Here is a 23,649-nt window from a genome sequence, read left to right as displayed (position 1 = left end):
TGTATTTTGGATAATACCCCACAAATTCAGGGTAGTATGGCTGTCGAATCGTTGCCATGTACGCGCGGCACCGTTCCGACTTCATGGTCGATATGATGCGAGTCTTGATGCTGGGAAATCGAGTGATTTTCATAGTGTTCACGTCGTGTCGCGCAAGGAAAATACCTTCCGGCTTCGTCTCAACGCATCGCGGGGTGAGAATTATATGATTTTCTTCTTAAGGGTCTCCGCACCTTTGCAGTTAATCTCAAAATCAGCTGGCGCACGCCTGTTTGGGGAAACATTCCCTTATTGTACATATCTGTACGGACGTACTTTATCGGACGTGTTCAAACTAATGGTTCCTGAGCTCCAGAGCTAGTCTGTTTAACCCCTGAATTCCTCGCTTAATTATACATCTCGGCTAAACACTTTTGGATCCAGGATTGTCCTACATCAGATTCCGGATCAGGTGTGGTCAACTGTGATCGTTTCATGGTATGCATGTCGATTCTGAGTACACGAAGTGCATCGCCGTAAACTCGATGCATATCAAGATGTCGATGGGAGGCGTGATGGCGTTTTCACAGGCGATTCTACGACTGTGAATGAGACCTAGCCTATATGCATATGCTATAGCCTGTTCTTAAGTGCACCAGAAATAAATTTAATCCACGAGTGGTTTTCGATCCTGATCGAAGTAGATCTTCTGGGATTTGGTACCGAATGCAAGCAGCAGAGGAACTCCACCGCCGTATGCAACCGTCAACGAGCAGTTTATTTCGGCAAAGAGCTAGCGTCCGAAAGGAGGACCAGGAGGCTAGTCTACTACCAGGTCACTTTTCACTTCAAGATACAGACTTTTCGCCACGAACTTGGAGATTCTAGCTTTGAGCTTTTTATTTGTGTTTCTATTGCCTCCAGTTGACTACGCTTAGCGCATCTTCTATGGGAGTAATACTATGCGGCCCTATAGCATCTAGCCTTTTCTTTTCTTTGTGATTTGCCACTTAGGCTTTCCCGTAGTCAGTTTTCATTGAATTTGATTTTACGATAGTAAACAGCTGTTGCAAGTTTAGTCTGAATCCGAGATCGGAGGACATGTAGCAATAGTTTAGGTTACTCTTGTTGCTCTTGTTGCCCTTGTTGCATGATGATTGCTGCGCTTGCGTGTAACCGGTACCCTGCCCAAAGATATAGTTGAAAAGTTCAACGACGAAGTTGTCTGGTTTGTCGAATGCTCGTCGTCAACCCCCTTTCTCCAAGAAAATGAAAGACACAGCTGAATGCGAGTAGAAGGCTACAGTTTCACTTAGTTTCCGTGTATCATGAAATGCAGAAAGTTGTGATAATCTGGCTTGGTAGGGTACAAGATTTGACACATACCATTTCTACAGCTTCACTAGTCTCAAACACAACAGAATACAAGCTTTTGGATTACCGTCAACTCCGAATTTCTAAGCTCCATCTACCGTTCCGCATCCTCAATTTGGAGACAATCAGTGATCCTCCGGCACTGTTGCTCCACGCTGTCTTCGAGCCAGTAGGTAAACACCAACAACTACCGCTACAATAACGAAAATAGTCGTGACTGTGAAGTATTTGCAGCGATTGGTGAACCTCTTCTTCGGTTGTACATCCTCAGTGGGGTATCGCGAGTATGGGAAGATGCCACCGGATGACATGCTGACGACTTTTCTTCGCAAAGGAAAATCAAATTGCACTTCGTATTTCGGGCAGTTGACTCGATGATTCGATGGCTTAATTGAGGGATTAAATTATGCCTCAAGATGACTGACAGCGAGATGCTGACAGTGTTTGATAGAATAATAGGAGAGATCGTCGGCCAGTTGCGAGTTTTTTATTCCGCTAAGGTTACAGTTACATAGAACAAGTAGAGCAATTAAGTATAAAGTATAAGCTTACGCAATAGTTTGCACTTTTCTTCAGATCTCGTGGGGAACCATGTAATTCCAGGGTCGATGAGGCTGAGTTTGCCGTGTCCACATGGTAAATAACCTTTCGGAGCAAAGGATTCCACAGGATCTCTGTCGCGTCTACCGATTTTCAAAGATTTCACAATTCAATCTACTTTTTTCACCATCACATCACCAAGATCTCACCATTTTCAAGGTCGGCTGGTCTGTTGGGAAGCTAAAGAAATTACTGAACCTGTCTTCTGACATTGCTGTTTCTGATTAATGGACCCAGTAGCAAATATTCCTTGACAGGAAAATCTACCGCTACAGGTGCGGTAGTAAGCTTCATCTACGGAAGTCATTCAGTACCAACATGACGGCACCTCCCATCCATGTTGCGGATCTCCATTCTTTATGCACACGGATGACTGTCTAAAAACGCCACGTAGACAGATCTCTAGCTTGAACAAACATAGCCTTCCAACAGCCGCATACCGGAGCTTTCCTTTTGGCTCGAAGTCACCCTGTTATTCTGCTATGGGACACGTTCATGCACAACCGAATGATCAGCACAGGCTTTCTGCCTCAAGCCGTCCCCTCGGAGTCCCATCTTCTCGGGGAAGCGCCGGCTCGGGATGCTCCCCCCCCCCTTTTCCATCAGCCTGAAGCCGCACGGCCAAGCACAAAAAGGCTGAGATATGGCGTGAGCAAGTTAAAAGACTACCATGATCGTCCTTCGTGGCATTGTAAATGAGCGAGTGGCACTTGTCGGCAGTGATCTTCAGGAACGTGGGGACTTGGCACTGCAGATTGTACGTTGGGCCGTGAAGTACCATCGTATATTTTCTTTTAATGAGGATGTGACGTGTCTTGGCGATGAGAGTACCCACGAGGGAAAATCTGGGGAGCAGGTGTGATTAGAGTAGGATTTTTCATTTTCTGGTGGATGAGGGAGTTTTTTTTGCGGAAATTGTTAGATTGAATGTGATGTTGGGACTGGGGTTGGACATCTCGATTTGATTGATATTGGATCTTGCGGATCGTTTAGCCGGTTCCGTGGATGCAGCAAGGAATTCGCGTGCGGGAATGGATATTGGCACTGATGGTGTCATGGTTGAAGAAAGATCACTCATGTTGTGAACGTTGTATTTTGAATGGTTTATATGAACTGACAATGCAAGTGGTAATGGATTTGGACAATTTTTGATTACATATTAAACTTTTCGGCCCCGAATTACAACGTCGTGATGGGAAGTGAGGAATTGAAGGATGGGACTGTGAAGCAATAAGATGCCGATATGTCGTGCGATTATGTGCGATATATTATCGGTGGATTGAGTTGATGCAGGGATATTACACTGAAATGAAAATGCAGAAAATAACATTGAATTTGGTAGCACGGATCTTGTGTAAGCTCAACTTCTGTATGACCCAAACATGCCCGTAACTATGCCGCTGAAAGCGGTATTGGTGTAGTCAGAGTGAAAGTGACAGGTTTGCCGGTCAGCGTTACCCAGAGTGTTAGAGGATCAGAGCCGAGTTGTTCCTTCGTTGCGCCTTGCACGTTGGAAACGGGGCCGGGAAGTGTAACTGGGAGTTTTTCTTTGCAGCTGAGGTCTTTGGCGGATAGTGTTACGCCTGTGATGGTTTTGGCGGTGGTGTCGATTGTCCAGCTGAGGGCTGGTTTGCATGCGTCTCGGTTCATACGGGACATGAATGATGCTGCAAGCTATTATGCAATTGTCAGTAAATAGAGCAAGAATGATTTGATGTGTTGAATTTACCTCGTCTTGTTTTTGGGAAACAACGGGCCATTTCACTAAGCGTACGAATTCTGTTACTACTGTGTCGACCCATGCCATCAAGAGCGAGTATTGTCCCTTGACTCCGTTCACGGTAGTGTCTGCAACATCGTCTACTCTCATGTTGGCTTGGTGGAACATGAAAGGATCATGGCGGAGGCTGAGAAGATGTCGGACGTTGGTGTTCTTCTCGAGCACCAGAAGATCTTTGAAATCGCCTTTTCCGGATGAGAACTTTTGCCATTCTGCTACTGTACAAGCTGGTAGATCGCACTGAATGTAACTGTTAGCAAGCCTAATGATTAGTGAGGAAAGAGTCTAACGTTATAGTAGATGTTTGATGCCCACCGCGGGATAATCTGGATACCATCATATCCATTTATGGCTTTATTTGAAATTACTGGCCAGTGCTCATTATCCTGCAGAGGAAATTAGTGATTGTCCCTTTTTTAGCTCAGTAGCTTCATACCTGATTTAGAAGAATAGAACGAGTGTTATCTCCAACCACATGCTTAATACCGGCATCTGCCCAAGCTCGAAGTGCATCTCCGTTATGTAAACCAGTGATAGCTGGAGGAATAATACCATCGACCGTATATTTCTTCGCTTTAGAAAGCCCAGCAGACTTAAGCCACGCTGTGTTCCACGTGATTTCTCTTAATGCATCGGCATAGGTCGCGTTGTTTTGATCCATATGAGTGAACGTGTGAGAAATGTGGGCAAATGAGTTGAGATTGTCAGAATCCATGAACCATTGCATCAACTCGTCGTTTTCAATACAATCAGAGGTGTATTTTCCATCTTTGGCGTAAGTGACCATTTTCGCAGGCCACAAATCCGTTCCTGATCCTAATGGCTTGACAAATTCTAGTGGTGTGTCGACTTGATCAGCGTATTCGACTGTTGTTGAATTAGTAAACATACTCCTTTTGCCACAGGTGCTGTTGAATCTACATACTTGCGCCAGGCTTGCAAAGGCTTTCATCATTTTGGGTGAGTTCAGTTTCCTGGTCATGTGAGCACATTGCAAGGCATTCATAGGAGCGAACGAACCTCAATATTTCCGTTTCCATTATGCCCAATCTCCATAAACCAAGAACTTCCAGTATTAAGTTTCTTGGTAATTTTTGGAATCCATGCCACGTGATTGTCCAAATCGGCTCCTCGCACGCGAAACTCAGTTGTGTTGTGATCATACAGTGGAGTAAGTCTTAGTGGTTAATTAGCAGGTTGATATTAGATATAAGATGATACTTACAAGAAGATATCATCAACTGGGACCAGTCAGTATTTTGCATATAGTCACGAATTTGGGGGTATCGACTTACCTTGTGGAGTAAATATCGCTCTGCGGAATCCAGCATCTAAGCGAATTAGCAGCTACATTTTGGGGAAGCGTAGGATAATGTTTACAAAGGCCTCTAGTTCCCCAGTGAACCCAAGCATGTTGCAAGAAATTAGAAGTCAAGCTCCAGTCAGTAGAAGAGCCAATGAAAAATACCATCTAATCAATTTGAGTCAATAGTGCGAACAGTCAGGAGTCTAAGACGAACCTGTTCTCTTCCGTTGATCTTGTTAATAACACCAGCGGTTGACTTCGACTTGAAGCCTTCAGCGGTAGCGACATCAAATTGAGCAAATTCAGTGGCGATTGTGCGGTCTGTGATGTTAGCGGGATAGTGATACAACCCGAGTGTCCCCAGCGTTGCGCCACTAGAAGTCCATTAGCAATATTCAGAAGTTTAAGTACCATAGTAGACTTACGTTTTGAGTCCAGCAGTAGTAAATCCAGCATCATTAGAAATAGAGACCAGCTGTTCGGTTGTGTTGCAACAGCCTCCAAGTGATGCTGTACCCGTTGAAGCTGACGGAGCAACATCCAATCGAACCAAACGAACACCGAACGACGTTTGATAACTGTAGATTGACGCCCATTGTGCATCGGTCAAGGCACTACCATATGTGTTTGTCTTGGGGTTGAGATAGCTGACTTCTGACTGCACGACTATGAGACCGAAGTTGCCTTGGGTTGAAGTTTCATTAAGCTTGGGGAGGGTTGCTCCTTGGGCAGGAACTATCAGCAACTGGTATGGTATACCATAATCATTCAGACCAGAGTATGCCGAGTATGCATTGGTGGGGTCTCGGGCAATTACTAACACTGTGCTAGACACAGTGGTAGCTATGATTGGTGCGGGAGGGGCTTCAGCAACGACTGGTGCTGAAGTGTTGACGTTAACAGTTAGTCGATTAACCGAAATGGAAACCAGAGGTGCGAAATCAGTGAGCTGGGGCATCACAGTCTGATCGCTGTTGATCGGATCCTCGCCAGTTGTTCGTCTCAGATTGAGTCGATTGTCACGGCACCCATAGACCGCAGTGAGGCACAAGGCCAAGGTGAAGCAGGTCCTCATCATTTTTTTCGGCAACGAACTTTTAACGGCAACTCATTCGTCGATCGAAGAAGGTGTGATATTTAAAAGCCCGAAAAAGATGTTGACTGGAATATATACAAGACAACATGCCGCAAATTGAAAGGAGCCGGAGACGAGTCTGCTACCACAAAGTAACCAAAGTCAACGTGCCATTGCAAACTCTGAACAATACGCGTGGACATCAGACATTATTCGACTGAAGCCCAAGCGAGATTGATTGGGATTGGCAACAACCACAAAAGCGGCTTAACGTTGCTTGCTTCAAGCAATAATCCATGTTGGGTCACCACATATGGAACATTCATCCCATTGACTTCAGCTAGTGTCGTGTATGTACGACGGATCGAGAAGCGTGACCAACTCGGCAGAATATGCTTACGAGTTTGGAAAGCAATTCTTAAGGTAAAGAACGGTAGCTAGGGTGAAACCGAGAATTCTCATTCGTATTAGCAGTATATGGAGAAACACAACGAAGTGCCGTAGCTTAAATTGTTATGCTGTGGTGAATGTGGTTGTGCTGTTTTGCTATAGCCGCCAAGGGTCATTGTGGATGAATCCAAACCTGGAAGAAAGAGACTCTGGGGTAGCTCGCCTGGCTTTGAGCCCTACGCGCTTTACACTTCCAGTTTTTGCACTCCCGGAGCGGTTCTGGTGGTCTGTTTCTCGCTTCTGTCTTTCCCTTTCGCTTTCCATTTAAATAACGCGTACCCTTGATGTATTGTTCCTGGCATCACAAGATTGCCGTCAATATAGCATGCAGATAGCCCTGGAAAAAAAATTCCTATGGTAAATGACAGTAGCCTCGGCTGGAGAGTATTTGATGCTTGCCATAGGGTGGCTTCTCCGAAGCCGTGATTTGTGAGGATGTTTGTCAAAACCAAAAGCCGTTGGAGAACCACGTCTCACTTACCGTTATCCACCCCTCCTAAGTACTCGGTTATAAATCGAGGTAATTATTTTTGCTCAAGAGATTCGCCATTGGTATAGCGCATGTATGTGATAGCTTTGGTGGCTCTTGTGAAGAGTTGTGGTGTTCACGCCGAAATCTGGTAAGTCTATATTAATTTGAGCCTGAGGCATCAACTGTATTTGCTAGACCGAAGTTATACCGGAACCAATTAATAGTGGAACTTAAGTGGGGCTCTTTTAGCCCCAATATCATTCTGCCTTCGTCTATCGTAAACGTGCAGGTTCATTTCTCTTTGAACATCAACCATCCAATGTCAAACCTCGTCATTTCCTACTTGCTATCCGATTGAGCCGTCTGTATGAAGTCAGCTATACACTTGCAAATCTGTCCTTGCTCCAGTACCCACAGCGATATGGCCCCCTTCGTTCATCACGCGGCTTCATGCCATCATCCTCGACCACGCTTACGCTCGTCGTCACACCACTGAGGACATCCTAGATGGTCGCGGTGATTATCTCTTTAATTTGTCTGCCCGACATTTCAACTCCGCTTGTCAAGCTGTACAAAGAATCCCATTTCTGGAGTGATACCACCAGCACTTATGTGAATGGCCGAGAATGATTCAATGAATACGCTTTGCAGGATCCATCAGAGGAGCGGCATTGCAATATTTATTGTAGTCGGCGTGATCGCTTCCCTGCAATTCAATTCCTATCTGGTGCAGTCGAGCTTATATTGTTTGCAGAAAAGGTCTCTGTGCCACGTGTGAGGACATCATCCCCGCCTTCCACTGCCGTTTCTCGAAGATTTCCTCGTCTATATGGATGCAAAGGATGCAACATTCAGCCTTTGACCGCCGAAATCTGGGGACCCCGCCACGGAAGCCAGGCGCTCCTTGGCTCTTTTTTTTTGGGTCACTCTCTCCTCTTCCATCTTTCAGTCGAAGGAAGTGGCTGGCGGCCCGAATTGGATACAACTTGTTTCGCCATCGTGGATCCTGAATAGCAAATGCTCATCAACATGTGGTTCGGGCAAGAGCTCTCGAAAAGCTTACTTCGCCTGAGCGGAAGTAACCTTTAGGATCTTGGTAAATGTGTACTTGTGGTTCATGCCCCTCATATTTTTCTAGCCATTGGATCATCCTGCTTTTCAATTATGCTACTTCCACCTGTTATTCTGCCACGCAGTGCCGAGTGAAGTAAATGTTGGTAACCCTTATGCTCTCGTCACGGCTATGTTTACATGCAAGATATTCGTCGTTTGCTATTCGTTACCTGTGTTTTGATGTATATTCTCAGCATTGTCTCACGACTCTGAGATACTTTGTACATTCAGATGGCTGCTATCACCGGTGTTGCGTCCGGGGACTATACAGACCTCTTCATAGACTGGTGGCAATTCGTAAAACTCATTCCTGTTTAAGCAAGAAGTTTCTGCTGATGAGTTTTTAGATCCTCATCGCCTTCATTCTCCTTTCGCTAGGAATCGGTGCTTCTTTTATCTCGTACACAGTGTTCATTAAACTTCGAGAAAGATGGACGGTACGTTGTTCGAAGAGAAATATTTTCCGTGTGTGATTTGCCAATTGACAAATATGCTCTCCAAAAACTCCCTCAACAGCGATTCGGTTTCCAAGAATCTAGCTAACGTCCTTTAGAAACACAGGTCGACTCCTCGTCGGGCTTCAGCGTCGGTCAGGGCATTCATGAATGGCGCCGCTCAAACCCTCTCCCACCGTCGTATCGAAAGAATACAGGGTAGACCTGGAAGTTATGGAGTATATCTCGGCGAATTTGCGAGTCCTCCAACTCAGTATCAAATAAGGCTTCTAGCACAATGGGACTTACTCATTTTTGATCCCTTGCGGCCCGGTATCGTGGAAGCAATGCTGAGTGGGCGGTACTCCTTACCCTCGCAAGCACTTGCCCGCCTTGATGTTCGCACAGTTGCTGGCGTCGTAGACGTCGAAGCGCTCATATGCATCACAGAGTGGCTGCAGAACTTGATGGAGACCTGCAAAGTCATTTCTAGTCACAACAACATAATATCTGGCGTTCTGATCAGCAACTGGGAAAATCAGCTTACTGTGCCGCTACTGAAAGAATTCCTGTATCTTGTTGACTCACTTGGTCTTTGTGCGTATCTCGAAGCGGCAGCTCCCGTTTTTCTTTTCGATGCGGAACTTGCGAATTTAGATGAAGTCAAGGGTATTGTTATTCGAAATGGTACCATCTCCCCAAACGGCGAAGAGCGAGATGCATTCCAGATGTCTGCCATGCGACCCACGATTAAGGCGTTCGTCTCTCAAGCATGTCTGAGGAGTTTTGTTGTATTGCTTTGGGAAACGCTGGATCAAGATGCCTTACCCCTGAACGCTGTCGTCAAGAGAAGTTACCAGTGGTCAAGATTCTACAGTGCGATACCATGGATAGGGTCGGAAAATGCCCTTGAATCTGCCGAGTTGTGTCTGAAGCAGATAGAGCCACTTGGTGCGTTTGATTGGCTGAAGGAATTGAAGGTCATGCAGTTTCATAACAAATGGCGCTCTAACTGCACCGTCAGTCTCTACCTCGCGTTTCAACTGTTTAGTTGAGCACCGAATATTTCAAACAAGATTGACACTAACACAGACCAGATCCACCCCCACTACATCGTGGAATCAACTTTGCCCGTAAAAAAGCTTCAGGAGCTTCTCTCAGATCTTCCCGCCGCTGCGTCGAACGACCCCTGTTTACTATATGATGAAAATGCATTTGAACGGGCCACTATCAGTTCTACCGGCACATATGATGGAGAGAGCATAAACGGGTGGTCGTCAGACTCCATGAAATCGATAATTGATGGCGGAGTTTCAACCCCAACGGTGTCGCTTAGTTCTGCGTCACTCTCGGTCGGCTCGCTCACGTGGCTTTCTCTTTGGGACCAAAGTACTGGCAATCCAATATCAAAATCACCTAGTGGATTATCCTACGACTATCTTGGATGCTTTCCGCTTGGCCTTGAAATTTCTAATAAAGCATTCCTAGAGGTGATGCAATATCAATCGCGTTTCAAGGGAATGAACCTATTAGAGGACATGAAACTACCAACAATTCACGGCATAGGCAAAAGTATGTCAGAATTTTGCGACTTTCTTGAGGACGAAAATTTAGATCACTTGTCTGATTGTCTAAACGCAATGGCAGACCTGGCTCACCTACTTTCCCAAGCTACCTCAGACGGTTCCGATCTGCGAATCCACATTGGTCTCGATCAAGGCTTTCAGGTACGGCCAGGCGTTCGATTTTGGGGTGTGTACTCCCTTGATGAGGAGCAGGTTCTAGACATATTTTTATCCAGAAATGTTCCGGATTTTGCGACGGCAATACTCCACACATTCTTGTCCAGCCGAGGGTTCTCAAGATATCAGTGTTTCCAGGCAGAACTATGCTACTCTGGATGGCTCAAGCGCCTAGACCGTTCTTCAAATCTCTCGCCGAGAATACAACATGACCTGACTCTTCTATCACCAACGGAACTACTTGGATTTCTCCAAATGCTCAATTTGACTACAGCCACTGGGGACTCGTCTTTGTTGAACTTAATTCGGCTGGCGTGCGAAAACCAATTACTGGACTGTACGGACTTCGCTCAAATTAAGGAAGTGGGCACGACTGGTTACCTTAGTGGTCGTGAATCAGCTTGTGACCTGATAAGGTCCCGCGTTGAGTGGTATCAACAAATGGGCTGCCATCACCCCAGCTTTTCGTCATGCTTGGATAACTTTCTTCGTATCGATAGGGTCATCACAAAGATTCTCCGGGAAAGGAATTTTGCCATTCTCTCTGAGATAACCGATGGCTTAGCCGAGGCGTTTGAAGTTGATTGTATCGACTCTAGAGTAGACATGATTGCATTTTCCGTATTCTGTGCTATGCGAAGGCATGCATTCGATGAGGCATACATGGAAGTAACGGATCGCAATACTTTATTCAACGATCAGAGCGATCAAGCAGCGGCTTTTGCTGAACTCTTCGCTACTGGAGCTCGTTGTGAGGCATATTTTGATCTCACGCCGAGCGCGTTTGGAAAGCTACTATCTGATAGGTACAGAGCTTATCACCATCGGGCAGGATATGAACCTCCAATCTGGTCGGACATGAACCCTACAACTCAGTCAGCTTACGCTGCCGCAAAAATTGACGTCGACCCGGACACTAAAATGTCTTCTATGTCAATGCACCAAAGAGCCACATTCCTGAGCGTCTTCGCCATCCCGGCGCTTTTGGATATTATTCTTCTTACCACAACCGGCCGAGGACTCTATCTAAGTGGGTCTATGAGCGACGATGAAAAGCACTCGGCAACTCTTGCTCTTATGATTTCGCTGCTAATTTCGGGAGCGGTAGGTACCTGGATTACCTGTGGTGGATCCTACTACCTTATCTCGATGGCTTTTTCAGCGATGAACATGTTTGTAATGACCAGATTGGTTGGTGGTCTTGCCTTCACCTTGGCTATTGCCACCATCGGACTCATAGCCGTGAGCGCTACGAATGGTTTTAATGCGGGAATTGTCTTTTTTCTATACCTTGTCGCTCTGACAACTTACTTGTGTTTGCTAGCAACTCTAGCCAATTTTCAATATCCTGGGTCGGGATTTCTATCAGTGAGTTGTTGCTAGATCTCTCATGTGGCTCTACTAATAGCACAAATAGGGACGTCCGGTGATTGTGATGGTTGTTCCCTTTCTTTTTATCTCCCCCGTGGTCGCAATCTGGGTCCCCAATCGCGACATCTATATCTACGTCTCTGTCTTATATGCTTTTCTATTTCTGCTCACTCTTGGGGTACGACACACTGGATCAAAATGGACGACATGGTATTTAGAGATAGAAAAGCTCACCGACCAAAACTTACGAGAGTGGTACCTTCAAACGCAAAAAGACGGTAACGAAAAAGATCTTGCGGGCATGACCGATCCTGCAGTCTTGAAAGTTGCGAGGACGGCGATGACAAAGGCGGTAACAGATGCGAGAAAACGGTTTCAGCGAAAAAAATGTGGTGATCCACTTGTTCTAGCACTTGCAAAAAGCTACGATGCTACTGTCTTCCTGCTTGAATGGTACAGCGGATATTCTGGAACTCCCCTTCCTATACCATATTCGTCCACCTGGAATATGCAGACAAAGGTAGCTTTGCAGACACTCACGCAGTTACAGACTGGTATGCGTCTTCACAACGCGTTCATACATTGGCGTCAAGCCGGAGACGAAGTGAGTTTAAATTCCTGGATTTAAGACGCGATATAGTAATAACCACTTCTGTAGGTCGGTTGCAGCATTCTATATTTTATCGTCGCTCTTCTCGACAAGTGGTCCTCGCTACTTGATGGCGGCCAGCTTCTCGGTCTTTCCGCCAACAACACCAAATATAGAATGCCTGTCGGATTTGCACTAGCATATTACCTTATTGGCGCAGTTCTCCTCGACCTTAACGCCACCAAGCTTCATAAAATGACAGCTGCTGGCCAAAATATGCTCATTGGTGATGTGAAATCAATTCCTGAGGCTGTTAGACGGGAAGTTACAGCGCGACGAAACCTGTATTGGACCATGCTTTGCCGCTATCTTGGAATGCACGTTTGGAGTTTAGCAATCGCTTCAGTGCTCTTGTGGATCTTTGATAGCACTAAGGAGTCGACCATACTGTTCCTTTCGTATATTCTTGCTTATACAGGTATGTAAGAATCGCTTACATTCTCAAAGCTAGGCAGGCTAACAGAGCTGACAGGTCTCTTATGGTATCAGGTAAGTCTTTGCAGATTGCAGGCTTTGCAACCGCACTGGAACTTCGATTAACATTTAGGTAGTACACCAAGATATTTGCAGGTCCCCGAAGCCTCAAGCCTCTGTTAGCAGCTGTCATTGTTGGCCTTCCCCTAGGCCAGGTCCTTAGGTATCATTTCCAGGACTTCATGTACTGCGATACTGTAACCCTAGGAGTTGCGACTTGGACGGCGGCATTCCTCTCTCTTTATTATGCCCGTATCAAAATGAAGGAAGTACATAAAGAACAGACTTCTACGACCCTCACGTGGCACGATGATACAGTGTCTCGCATAGGAGGCTATCACGCTTTCACTGACCCTGGACAGGATCCTCTGTTTTCTCAGGAGGAGCTCCAGATCATCTTCAACAATCTACGCTCTATGCGAAAGGAAGAACGTTACCGACTCGATCCACAAGGCAATCCTGGTATCGACATCAAAGGAGTCATTTTCCAAGCACTTGAACAATATCGTGAACCCCGAACAGCTTTGGCAAAATTCGCCGCAGAGGCATTTCCAGAAGCCACCGAGCTTCTAGAACTTACCATATCGGCATTCGACCGCGGAACAGTTATTGTTGATTGCGTCTCGATGAAGGCAATGAATGGTGTCGCACAGAATGTGAAGGCATTAAGCCTTTTCTTCGACGGAAGACTTCATCTCTTGGTAGGATGCGCCATGATGGACTCCGAGCCACAAGAAAAGCTCATCCACAATTTTTGTCGAAGGTAAGCTATCAAATCAAGACATGACGTTGCAAGCTGACAAAAGACAGCACTGCTGAAATTATTCTTCACGGAATCGCCGAGACCTTTATGGGTATGAACCATGATGATTCGTCACTTTCAGAGTCTTTGATAGTTGCCGCGACACAGTCCAAGAAAATAAGATACTCCCCAGTGTCAAGTTGTATTCGAGAGTATCTAGCAACATCAGAACCAAATTCAACACAAGCCAAGTCACTATCAAAGCACCTCGAAACTCGGTCATTGAACTATCTCAGTTTGCAAATACAGACAGAAACCGCTTGGGATGAATTACCGAGGGACATTCGCGATTTGGTGATACGGAGATGCACCGGTCAGGAAGCTGTCTCCACACGGTCTCAGAACGAGTGGCTTGTTTTCAACAAGGCTTTGAAGCTTCCAGTCAAAACATTCTTGACTCGTTGCAACTATGGAGCTTATGTTACGATGGCTTGTAGGAAATACTCACTTGGTTCGAGGGACGATGACTTGGATGAGAGTTTACACCACCAGGACTCGTTGGAGTCCCTCAGATTCTTACGGGTCGTACAACCGATCGAGCAGCGTACCATACGTGAGATACTTCAAGACACTAAAGCTCCAATCAGCACAATATATCATAAAATTGGTGTATGCCTCAAACTTATGGCAATTGCTTTTGTTGCGGAGCCGGAATTCCAGAGAGAACTTACATATGCATTGAGCTCCAGCTCAAGATTCGTCGCGTGCACCACAATGTTCTTAGCAACTGGTATTTGGACATATACAAAATGGCTCCAGAGTATGATCATGCCTATATTCTTGCTCCATGGTCGCAAGAATGTCGGCACGTTCTGGAGTCGTATCGGAGGTACGACTGTCACGTTGAAACGACAAAAGATTTCAATTGAGAACACCGACGGCTTTTCAACAGCGTTTGTACATGCACCTTACGGCACTGGGGGAACTTTCAAAGTCCATCAGTATATCGGCAAACTAGACAAAGAGCCAGAGGATAACGCCAAACTCCAGCGTGTTAGTACCTACAGCAGCAGCAAACTATTATTAAGGAGGGAAGAGTTCAATAATGGCGCCAAAATAAACGTTTACAGATATGAATATCCTGATAAGAGCGAGACTGAGAAACGCAAACGCCTTTGTAGAGCTCACAACCCTCGCATTCCAATCTCACGAAAGTGCGTCGAGGGAAAGAATGAGTTTGAGGACGTTCAGTTTAACTCGCGAGGTCTTATTCAAAGCGGTTCTCATATTCTCAACGGAAGTCTGGTCCGGTTCAATTGCCACTACAGACAAGGAAGCGATTTTGAAGATGAGCTTTTGAGAGCCGAGTTCGCGCTGCCGCACTTGACCTGCACTGTGTCATGGTCAGCACCGCCGGCTACACATCAGGAGAGACTAGACAAGTGGATTCCGCATTCACAGGTGACTGAAGCAACATTCGTTCTGGATTCTGACGTTTATGAATCACACTGGACATACGATCATAAATTTCACCCAACGATTCATACTACGTTGAATGGAGAAGATATAGACACGCCCCCAATCATCCAGTGGGATCACCTAGGAGTACTGAAGAAGCCGACAAAGTCAAGCTTCTCATTTGATGACCCCCTTGTCAATTTCAAATCACTCACACCTCACGCTCTGCCACAATGGATGGGTGTCAATACCCACCGGAATCGTGTTTCTACGTCTCGTGCGCGATCAAAACTCTGGACTGCATGGAAGTCAAAGCCCGGATTCGACGGTGTCATAATGAGATACTTGGATGAGCAACTGCTTAGAAGGGAACCATTACTTCGACCATATTGGCGTCGAAGAGACCGTGGTAATCTCATTGGAGCTGAAACCTTCCTGAATGAGAATGCAGACGCGATTATGGCGACTGTCGACTTGGACAATTCCATTTCCGGCTGGGCGCCTCTAGCAATGAAAATAGGGGATCTTTACAGCTTCGGCCAGGGTGGCGACGCTAATAGCCGCACGAGGAAGAAAGCTCCCGATTTTGATAATGGCGAGTTACAAGTTCTTGCTCTTGATTCAGGGACCTGGCCAAATGAAGGTGGAGGTGTATCGGCATGCCGACGGGATATGATCAACAATCTTCGCTCTGTAAATTGGCACATGATAGCCGAGTCAGCGAACGATTCTGGTCTTCCAAAGCATCAAGTAAGTTGTTCTCAGTTATAGGTGGTCTACACGCTAATTACCCACTAGACCGAGATGAACGTACGCAGCTTAAAAGTCATCCCGCTTTGGGGATTGGATTTCATGACGCCCACCCATGGTCTGTTTAAGGATCGCCTAGATGCGGAGGTTGAGCACATACCGAGATATGCCACAAAACTAGATGTGAAAAGTAATTTCCTACCAATCCTTGCGGCTCTTGTCAAAGGAGCTCGAACATCCAATTTCAGCATGGCTGATATTGCTCAAACGACGCGAGCTCTTGTGAACCTTAACACCTACTTCTCAGATTCCAAGCATTGGAGTGCTATATGGACAAGCGATGTTGTTAAAAAGGCATGGCGAAACCTTTGGATAAGCCAAGATCTGGTCAGTCCAACTCCGTCGGAGACCTGGTTCCAAACAGAGATTCCATCGGTCGCTCAACTCGATGCTGCGCTAGACCTGTGGCATCGTTATCTGTTCATTATGTCAATACCTATACCAGAACGCATACCTGCAATCTTTCAGGCCTCTCACCACAGTGTCAGTGCTTCCTACGGTATCGTTTGCAAAATAAAACGTGGGTCTACGCTGCAAATTTGGGACCATGCTATAAGTTGGCGCGAAACAAATCTCTATCTGTCTTCAGATCTCTGCACCATGGCACCTTTTGTGCGAAACGCCTTGCTGGGACTCATGAAAGTTACCAGTCAATTAATCCTCCATCATGCCGATACTATACTACCATGTGCCGACTTCTTCAATCCAGGCTGGGAGGTCGAGATTGGCAGCAGCCAGGGTCGACTTGAACACCGCAACACATTCAAGAGAAAGATTGATCCCGTCGTCAACGGCATCCCCGACATGTCCAAATTCGCACCGATCAAAAAGATCACATCCGAGCTTCCAACAGTTACTATGTTGTCGCATGTTTGGTATGCAAAAGACATCAAAACTGCCATTTTGGCAGCGGATATAATAGTAAATGAATGGGGGTTCACTGACTATCGTCTTGATATTTACGGGGCAGTCGACAAAGCACCATCATACTCAACCGACTGCTTCGAGATCATAGCCTCTAAATCTCTTCCGCGCTTCGTAAACATGCGTGGAGAAGCAAATCCCTCCACCGTTCTCGCAAAGACCTGGGTCTTCCTGAACTCATCTATCTCTGAAGGCCTCCCGCTTGCCCTCGGAGAGGCAGCCCTCACAGGAGCCCCCGTAGTCTGCACCGACGTAGGTGCATCTCTACGAGTCCTCACGGATCCAGACACAGGAGCATGTTACAGCGCCGTCGTCGCACCCAACGACGCTCGCAATCTCGCCCGCGCCCAAATCAACTTCCTAGCCCTCCTCGATGAATGGTCATCCTACGCCGAAGACCCTTCCGATTTCAAATGCCCAACCATAACAGACAAACCCACTCCCGACGAAGTAGCAGGCATCACCGCGCGGATGTACGCTAAAACCGAACAACGACGTGCTCTAGGTATGCGCAGTCGCGAAATCGTCCATAAATCCTTCGGCGGGGAACGCTACCTCCGCGAACACGAGCAGATGCTCTGGATAGGAAAAGCACGCTACGATATCCTCCACGCACCCGCTCAACCCAAACGTCCCGCGCTGCGTCCAGCCATGCCATCTGGCCCCGTCCCATCAAACGTCTGGAATACAGCAGCGATCGGTCCCTCAACGCCGCTTACACGGCCACAACTCTCGTCCACGCAGACGTCGTCACTTATGGTGCCTTCACTGAGCGCGACGACGTTGATGTCGCCGGGGATTCGCAGTTTGTTCGATAGCGGCACGACGAGGGCTAGTCGCGCGAGCACTTTGGCGACGCCGACGACGACGAAGAAGGTTATGCCGGCGAGGGTTACGCTGTTAAGGAATGAGGGGAGGGGTGGTGGTGGTGGACAGAGTATGAAGATTAAAAGGTTAGCTGGGGAGGAGACGTTTGTGTCGGGTGTTACTGCTGCGTTGAGGAATGTGTGAGGGGTGAAAATCGTTGAATGGCGAGGTACTTTCCTTTTCTCTGGTTTGGTTCTAAAATTGCTTTGAGATACTGACTGGATTTTCTTTACAAATCATGTTTTGGTGGAGAATGCATGTGCATAGGGTTTCCTACCGGAGTTTTGCATTATTTAGATTTGAGTTCTTGGAACGCATTAGGAGACGAGGGAAAAGACATTCGCTATTATTTTGTTAGATATCTATTTTGCAAGTACATAGCTACATATACGATGCTTATACAACCTTGATGTCACAAGAAATTTCATTCATGCCTCAATATTTGTTCTGGTTTGTCACTCAGCATTTGTGTTTTGAAGTATTGGTAATTTTGTTATTCTTCTATTTTACACACCATTTTTATCTCTATCCCCTAGACGCTCATAGACCACGACCAGTGAAGGTGGGATCTATGCCTCACCAGCTGCTACGACTGCGGCCTGGAGAAAACACGTTAGCACATAGTGTATATTAAGAGTACAAAGAGCTTACTTGAGCTGCTGCTGCTGCGGCGAGTCCGGCACTTCCATCTGATGCATTCGCGTTGACATCCTATGCCAGTCAGTATTTCCACATCTAGATCACGTGAAAGATGAAACAAGGCATGTTGAAGTACAAGATGTGCTGATAGCTTTTTATTGAAGGTAAGAAGGATGAAGTACTTACTTTGGCTTTATCTTCTTTGGCATTTTCTGCCGCGACAGCTGCTGCGGAGGCAGAGGCCGCAGACTAAGAAACAAAATATTAGCACTTATCATCTCAGATGCATAGACGAGACTCACAGCTGAGGCAGAACTAGCTGCTGCCGCTCCACCCTTGTTTCCCTTTCCTGCTTTCGCCTATGTACCGAGTAAGTCTCCTGAAATGACAGTTGTTGCATAAAGGGAGAGTACTCACAGGAGTTGCAGAAGTAGCTGTTGCAGCCGCCGCTCCGGCGTTGTTTGCTTTTCCTGCTTTCGCCTAAGTAATAAAGTAAGCTTCTGGATAATGGACGGAATGAACAGTTAAGTCCTTACTGCCTTGGCTCCGGCTGCCTTAGCTCCAGCAGCAGCAGTAGCTTTCTCATTCTTTGGGAATCGCTTGTCGACATCGCGGAGGTTGATACCAAGCGATGAGAGTAGCCCAGTGATCTCAGATGCAGCATCGTTGTTACCACCTTGATTTCCAGCATTTGCAGAATCCGCTTGAGCAGCTGAATTGGCTTTTGCGGCCTTGGCTGCTTTCTCGGCCTCCTTCGCTGCCTTCTTCGCGGCTTTTTTGTCGTCCGCAGCAGCTGTTCCATTTGTCGCAGCGCTTAGAGATGCTCCTGCAGAAGCCTGTACCATCTTGTTAGCACTGGTTCTACGCTCAAAGATGGATCTGAACATGGAAAGCGTCTCACGTACCTGAGCTGCTTTGCTATCAGCTACGGCTGTTGCATTCTTCGCCTGCAAGTAGAGTAAGTAAATGTCAACCAAACAGAAATAATCATCGGCAATTTATCATGATGTGTCTTTGGTGGACTTACTGCTGCAGCTTCTCCCTTGTTCTTCTTTGGTGATCGATCTTCAAGTGTGCTTAGAACTGGATATGGTGATCGTGCTTCCATGGCGCTTTGTGATTCTGGAATCGCAAGTGCGGTAACAGAGCTGGCTGAAACAGCAAAGAAAGTGAGGATGACGCCGAAGTTCTTCATGATGATGGATTATAGTCGGTGGTGGTAGTTAAGAGTCGAGCTGTGGATTAGGAGGCGAATGAGTGAAGAAAATTAAATCAATGAGCTCAGCTTAATGGCGGTTAGCAAAGTAAGTTCCTGAGAATGCCAAGAGACTCACCTCTTTGGAAAGAAGAAAATAGTTTGAATGCACAGCAATCTGAATAGAAGTGGATGAAGAATACATTCTTGGCACGGAAATCCCCCAGCTTTATATCTGCTCATCACCTCGATTGATCGATGATCACAACATCCTCAAGGTTCGTGAAGGAGAATCCCGTTGAAACGATGTGACTTCAGTCTAGCTCCATACTTGCTTGACTCGTCTGATCTACATCTCAAGGCGACAGAGATGGTCTGTCGACGGGACGAAGTTCAGTTGAAGAACCAGTAAAACAGCTCACAGAATACCATGAAGGGATGAATAGTCAGAGAAACCATGAGATAATTGGAGCAATCCAACAGAGCCGCGTCTCCCAATGCCAGATTTCAAGGTACATGATTGGCTGCGACGAGGAGTGCCAAGGGATGAGACAGGCTGCAATTGGGATGTTTCAGACTTGGCGGACGTGGCCTGTTCGAAACCTCCGGATAATGGACACTGCCCACAGAAAGTGATGCACCTGGGCACGCCTTAACTCAACGACTCCCAAGTCTTTTGAGGAAGATCTTCAAAATCATAGGGAGGTGGTCTTGCTGTTTTGATGATGCACGGAGCATCCCCGCTTCAATCCCTTGTGAAAGGCGTTCCGAAGCGACAAGGGCTCATTGATCAAACCGTACATCAAACCATGCCGGCTGTAGCAACCTGCCGTCCGCTAAAAATAAAAATAACGATCTGCAATGAGACGTGATTATCGAGCGAGATATCTCGATGACTGCGCCATAACGAGCAAGTGCCGTGCTCTATTAAGACTGTTTCTAGCAGACGTAGCTCGATAAATTCCAAACCAGACCGAAAGGATGGAGACTTGTGAGAAGCAATGCGATATAAAGATAACAGATATCGAGATAACTTCGTCCTTCCAGAAACGCTTTGCAGAGGAACATTCCCAGACGCAATAGAGAGCAACAAACAACCTCTGCTTTGTAGCAAATGGAACTTCGAAGCGTCGGCATATCCTAAAGAATCTAATCTAGGCTTTGCTCCCATAGTATTTCGCCATAAGGTGCTTCTCCTAAATAAATCCAAATCCACAGGCAATAGCTCCAGAACGACTCAATTGTCAGTACGACTCGTCCACTTGGGTAACCTTCAATGCGTAGTGGTCCGAAAGCAAGTAAGACCGGATTTTTTCTTCAACAATGATTTTCCAAAACTTGCCAGCGACTGACTGAGCATAAGTTCTTCGTAAAAAAAATACACGTAGGAAAGAAAAACTGGTGCATAATCCAAATGGCAGCAAACAGCAAGAAGACGTAGAGTGATGGTTCATTCCAGGATCGATGGACGTCCAGTCAACAAAACTTTGAGACAAAAATCTTAATAGCCCAAACCGAATTATCAACAGATTCGCACGGCTAAATTTGAAGTATATAGAAGATCATGGTGTTGTCAATAGGGTTCGGCATTTATCATGATATAATCATATAATCACGTAAAAATGTTTATATTATATCATCACGTAAAGTAGGTGATGATAGATTTATGAATTATGTACAGTCTTGCATAAATAGAGCCTACGAAAGACCCCTTTTTTTCGACATTTTAGTATCTAAAAATATATATTATTTATTAAGTATAATCCTGACGATTCTATTGGCCTAAAAAGTTCTGCCTCAGGCAGAAGATAAAGTAAACTATCACATAAAATATACTTTATATTATACTTTATGATAAACAGTACTACTCTATATAAAGTGACCAACCCCAGTTGTCAAAAGATTGTGAAACTGAGAAGAAGAAGGAGAAAAATTAGACTAGGCTACTTTAAGTTAGAGCCAATTTGATTCAACCACAACATCATTGGCTGCTGCCGACTCGACCCGATGCAGGCCGGTGCTCGGGGTACTGAACATTTCTCTACAATCATAGCCTATGCCTCGGTATTCTATTGCCGCCACCAATTGTATTTTGTTGACTTCTTAATATTTGCAGGAAATGTGGTGAGGGCCAACATCACCATGGCTTCATCCAGATCTGCAGTTGTCCGCCTGCAGCGCAGTCTGGTGAGGCGACAATCTCCCAGAGTCCTGCCCTCTTTCTCCCCACTGCGACAGGGAGGATTGAGCTTCACAAGACCCCGCGGGCAATTATCTGCGAGCAAGAGAATTCTACAGCAACGCGCGTTTTCCGTTTCGGTTGCTAGAAGACTTGCCACACCGGACGAGACTTTTGATCCAAACACAATTGACAGAGAAAGTGACGAGGTCGACGTGTGTATAGTTGGAGGAGGTCAGTTTCTCATCTGCCACTGGCAAACAACATCTGACTTTGGCAGGTCCTGCTGGATTGAGTGCGGCAATCAGATTAAAGCAACTCGCAAATGAAGCTGGAAATGAAGAATTCCGAGTATTGGTCCTGGAGAAGGCGGGGGAGATTGGAGCACATATACTGTCTGGGGCGGTGATAGAACCTGGTGCAATTAACGAATTGATCCCGAATTGGCTCGCCGAGGACAATGAGAACAGATTCGATGGAACCACGGCAACTGGAAGCGACAAGATGCGATTCCTCACTAAATCGAGTGCGATACCTATTCCCGCGCCACCGCAGATGCATAACAAGGGAAATTATATTGTTAGTTTGAATCAATTCACAAGTTGGCTTGGTGAGAGAGCTGAAGAGGTCGGGGTAGAGGTATATGCTGGATTTGCCGCTTCGGAAGTGCTTTATAGAACAGATGGTTCAGTTAAAGGAGTGGCGACAAATGATTTGGGAATCTCGAGACAAGGAAAGGCAAAAGACAGTTTTGAGAGAGGAATGGAATTCCATGCGAGAACGACGCTCTTCGCTGAAGGATGCCATGGAAGTCTTACGAAGCAGGTTATCAAAAAATTCGATTTACGGAGCGAATCGCAGCCACAAACTTATGGACTTGGCATAAAAGAGGTGTGGGAAGTAGAACCCGAGAAGCACAAGAAGGGAGAAATCACACATTCGATGGGATATCCTCTGCCGGCCGACACATATGGTGGTGGTTGGATGTACCATTTTGGTGAAAACCTCGTTAGTATTGGTCTCGTTGTTGGACTCGACTATCCAAATCCTTGGTTGTCACCTTATGGGGAGTTTCAAAAAATGAAGCAACATCCACTATACAAATCCGTTCTTGAAGGTGGAAAGTGCATCTCATATGGTGCGAGAGCTCTGAATGAAGGAGGCTTCCAGTCGATACCCAAAGTCGCATTTCCAGGTGGGGCTTTGATTGGAGACACTGCTGGATTTCTCAACGTCCCAAAAATCAAGGGTACGCATACTGCGATGAAGTCTGGAATGCTTGCGGCCGAGGCTACATGGACGGCACTGAGCAGTAGCGACTCTGGTACAATTTTCCTTTACGACTATGAGGACTCACTCCGGAAATCCAGTATCTGGAAAGAGCTCAAAGAAGTCCGAAACATGCGACCCTCATTCCACTCACCCCTCAAACTCTACGGCGGTGTCTTATATTCCGGTCTCGAAGCCTTCATTCTGAAAGGCAAAGTACCATGGACATTGAAGCATAAAGGCACAGACTACGACGCCACCGGCGCCGCAGACAGCTACCCAAAGATCGAATACGAGAAGCCGGATGGCAAAATCACCTTCGACATCCTAACCAGCGTCAGTCGCACTGGGACGAATCACGAGGAAGATCAGCCAGTCCACTTGCGCGTTCCAGATTGGGATAAACATGCCCAGGAAGAGTGGCCTAAGTATAAGGGTATCGAGAATCGTTTCTGTCCGGCGGGTGTGTATGAGTATGTTGAGGATGAGAGTAAGGATATCGGCGTGAGGTTTCAGATTAATGCTCAGAAGTAAGTTGCCCTGTAGTCATTGTTTGTATTACAGCGCTAACGAGTCTTGAATAGTTGCATCCACTGCAAGACTTGTGATATCAAGGTGCCGAATCAGAATATCAATTGGACTACACCGCAGGGTGGTGAGGGTCCGAAGTATTTTATGACGTAGAGCATGGTTTGGTTTTTTTGTATATATAAGTATACCGATGCGTCTTGGATGGAATACATAGAC

The 23,649-nt window shown here is 46.2% G+C and overlaps 4 protein-coding genes across 4 annotated transcripts; 2 read left to right on the top strand and 2 right to left on the bottom strand.

Moving 5' to 3' along the window:
- Positions 1-3,345: 3,345 nt before the first annotated feature.
- On the bottom strand, positions 3,346-6,117 carry GLAREA_07489 (uncharacterized protein; the record flags this gene model as incomplete). The annotated part of the gene is made up of 11 exons (XM_008082177.1): positions 3,346-3,627; positions 3,683-3,973; positions 4,024-4,119; positions 4,170-4,600; positions 4,659-4,707; positions 4,754-4,910; positions 4,959-4,974; positions 5,029-5,064; positions 5,114-5,204; positions 5,254-5,413; positions 5,465-6,117. 11 exons carry the CDS (start codon positions 6,115-6,117, stop codon positions 3,346-3,348), a joined length of 2,262 nt encoding a protein of 753 aa, XP_008080368.1.
- A 2,263-nt stretch (positions 6,118-8,380) lies between these two features.
- On the top strand, positions 8,381-17,764 carry GLAREA_07488 (UDP-Glycosyltransferase/glycogen phosphorylase; the record flags this gene model as incomplete). Its single annotated transcript, XM_008082176.1, has 10 exons — positions 8,381-8,446; positions 8,497-8,586; positions 8,703-9,602; positions 9,681-11,693; positions 11,743-12,300; positions 12,355-12,763; positions 12,818-12,834; positions 12,897-13,582; positions 13,630-15,769; positions 15,818-17,764. The coding sequence occupies 10 exons, from the start codon at positions 8,381-8,383 to the stop codon at positions 17,762-17,764; spliced, it is 8,826 nt and encodes a 2,941-aa protein (XP_008080367.1).
- Positions 17,765-18,189: 425 nt separating this feature from the next.
- On the bottom strand, positions 18,190-19,454 carry GLAREA_07487 (uncharacterized protein; the record flags this gene model as incomplete). The annotated part of the gene is made up of 8 exons (XM_008082175.1): positions 18,190-18,219; positions 18,272-18,331; positions 18,446-18,508; positions 18,562-18,618; positions 18,677-18,739; positions 18,796-19,095; positions 19,165-19,206; positions 19,287-19,454. The coding sequence occupies 8 exons, from the start codon at positions 19,452-19,454 to the stop codon at positions 18,190-18,192; spliced, it is 783 nt and encodes a 260-aa protein (XP_008080366.1).
- Positions 19,455-21,596: 2,142 nt separating this feature from the next.
- Positions 21,597-23,586, top strand: GLAREA_07486 (FAD/NAD(P)-binding protein; the record flags this gene model as incomplete). Its single annotated transcript, XM_008082174.1, has 3 exons — positions 21,597-21,867; positions 21,914-23,432; positions 23,487-23,586. The coding sequence occupies 3 exons, from the start codon at positions 21,597-21,599 to the stop codon at positions 23,584-23,586; spliced, it is 1,890 nt and encodes a 629-aa protein (XP_008080365.1).
- Positions 23,587-23,649: the final 63 nt, after the last annotated feature.

This window comes from Glarea lozoyensis (assembly GCF_000409485.1).
Source record: "Glarea lozoyensis ATCC 20868 chromosome Unknown GLAREA16, whole genome shotgun sequence".
NCBI classification, from domain to species: domain Eukaryota; kingdom Fungi; phylum Ascomycota; class Leotiomycetes; order Helotiales; family Helotiaceae; genus Glarea; species Glarea lozoyensis.
The sequence above is the reverse complement of the archived record's forward strand: the minus strand, read 5'-3'. Positions and strand labels throughout refer to the sequence as shown.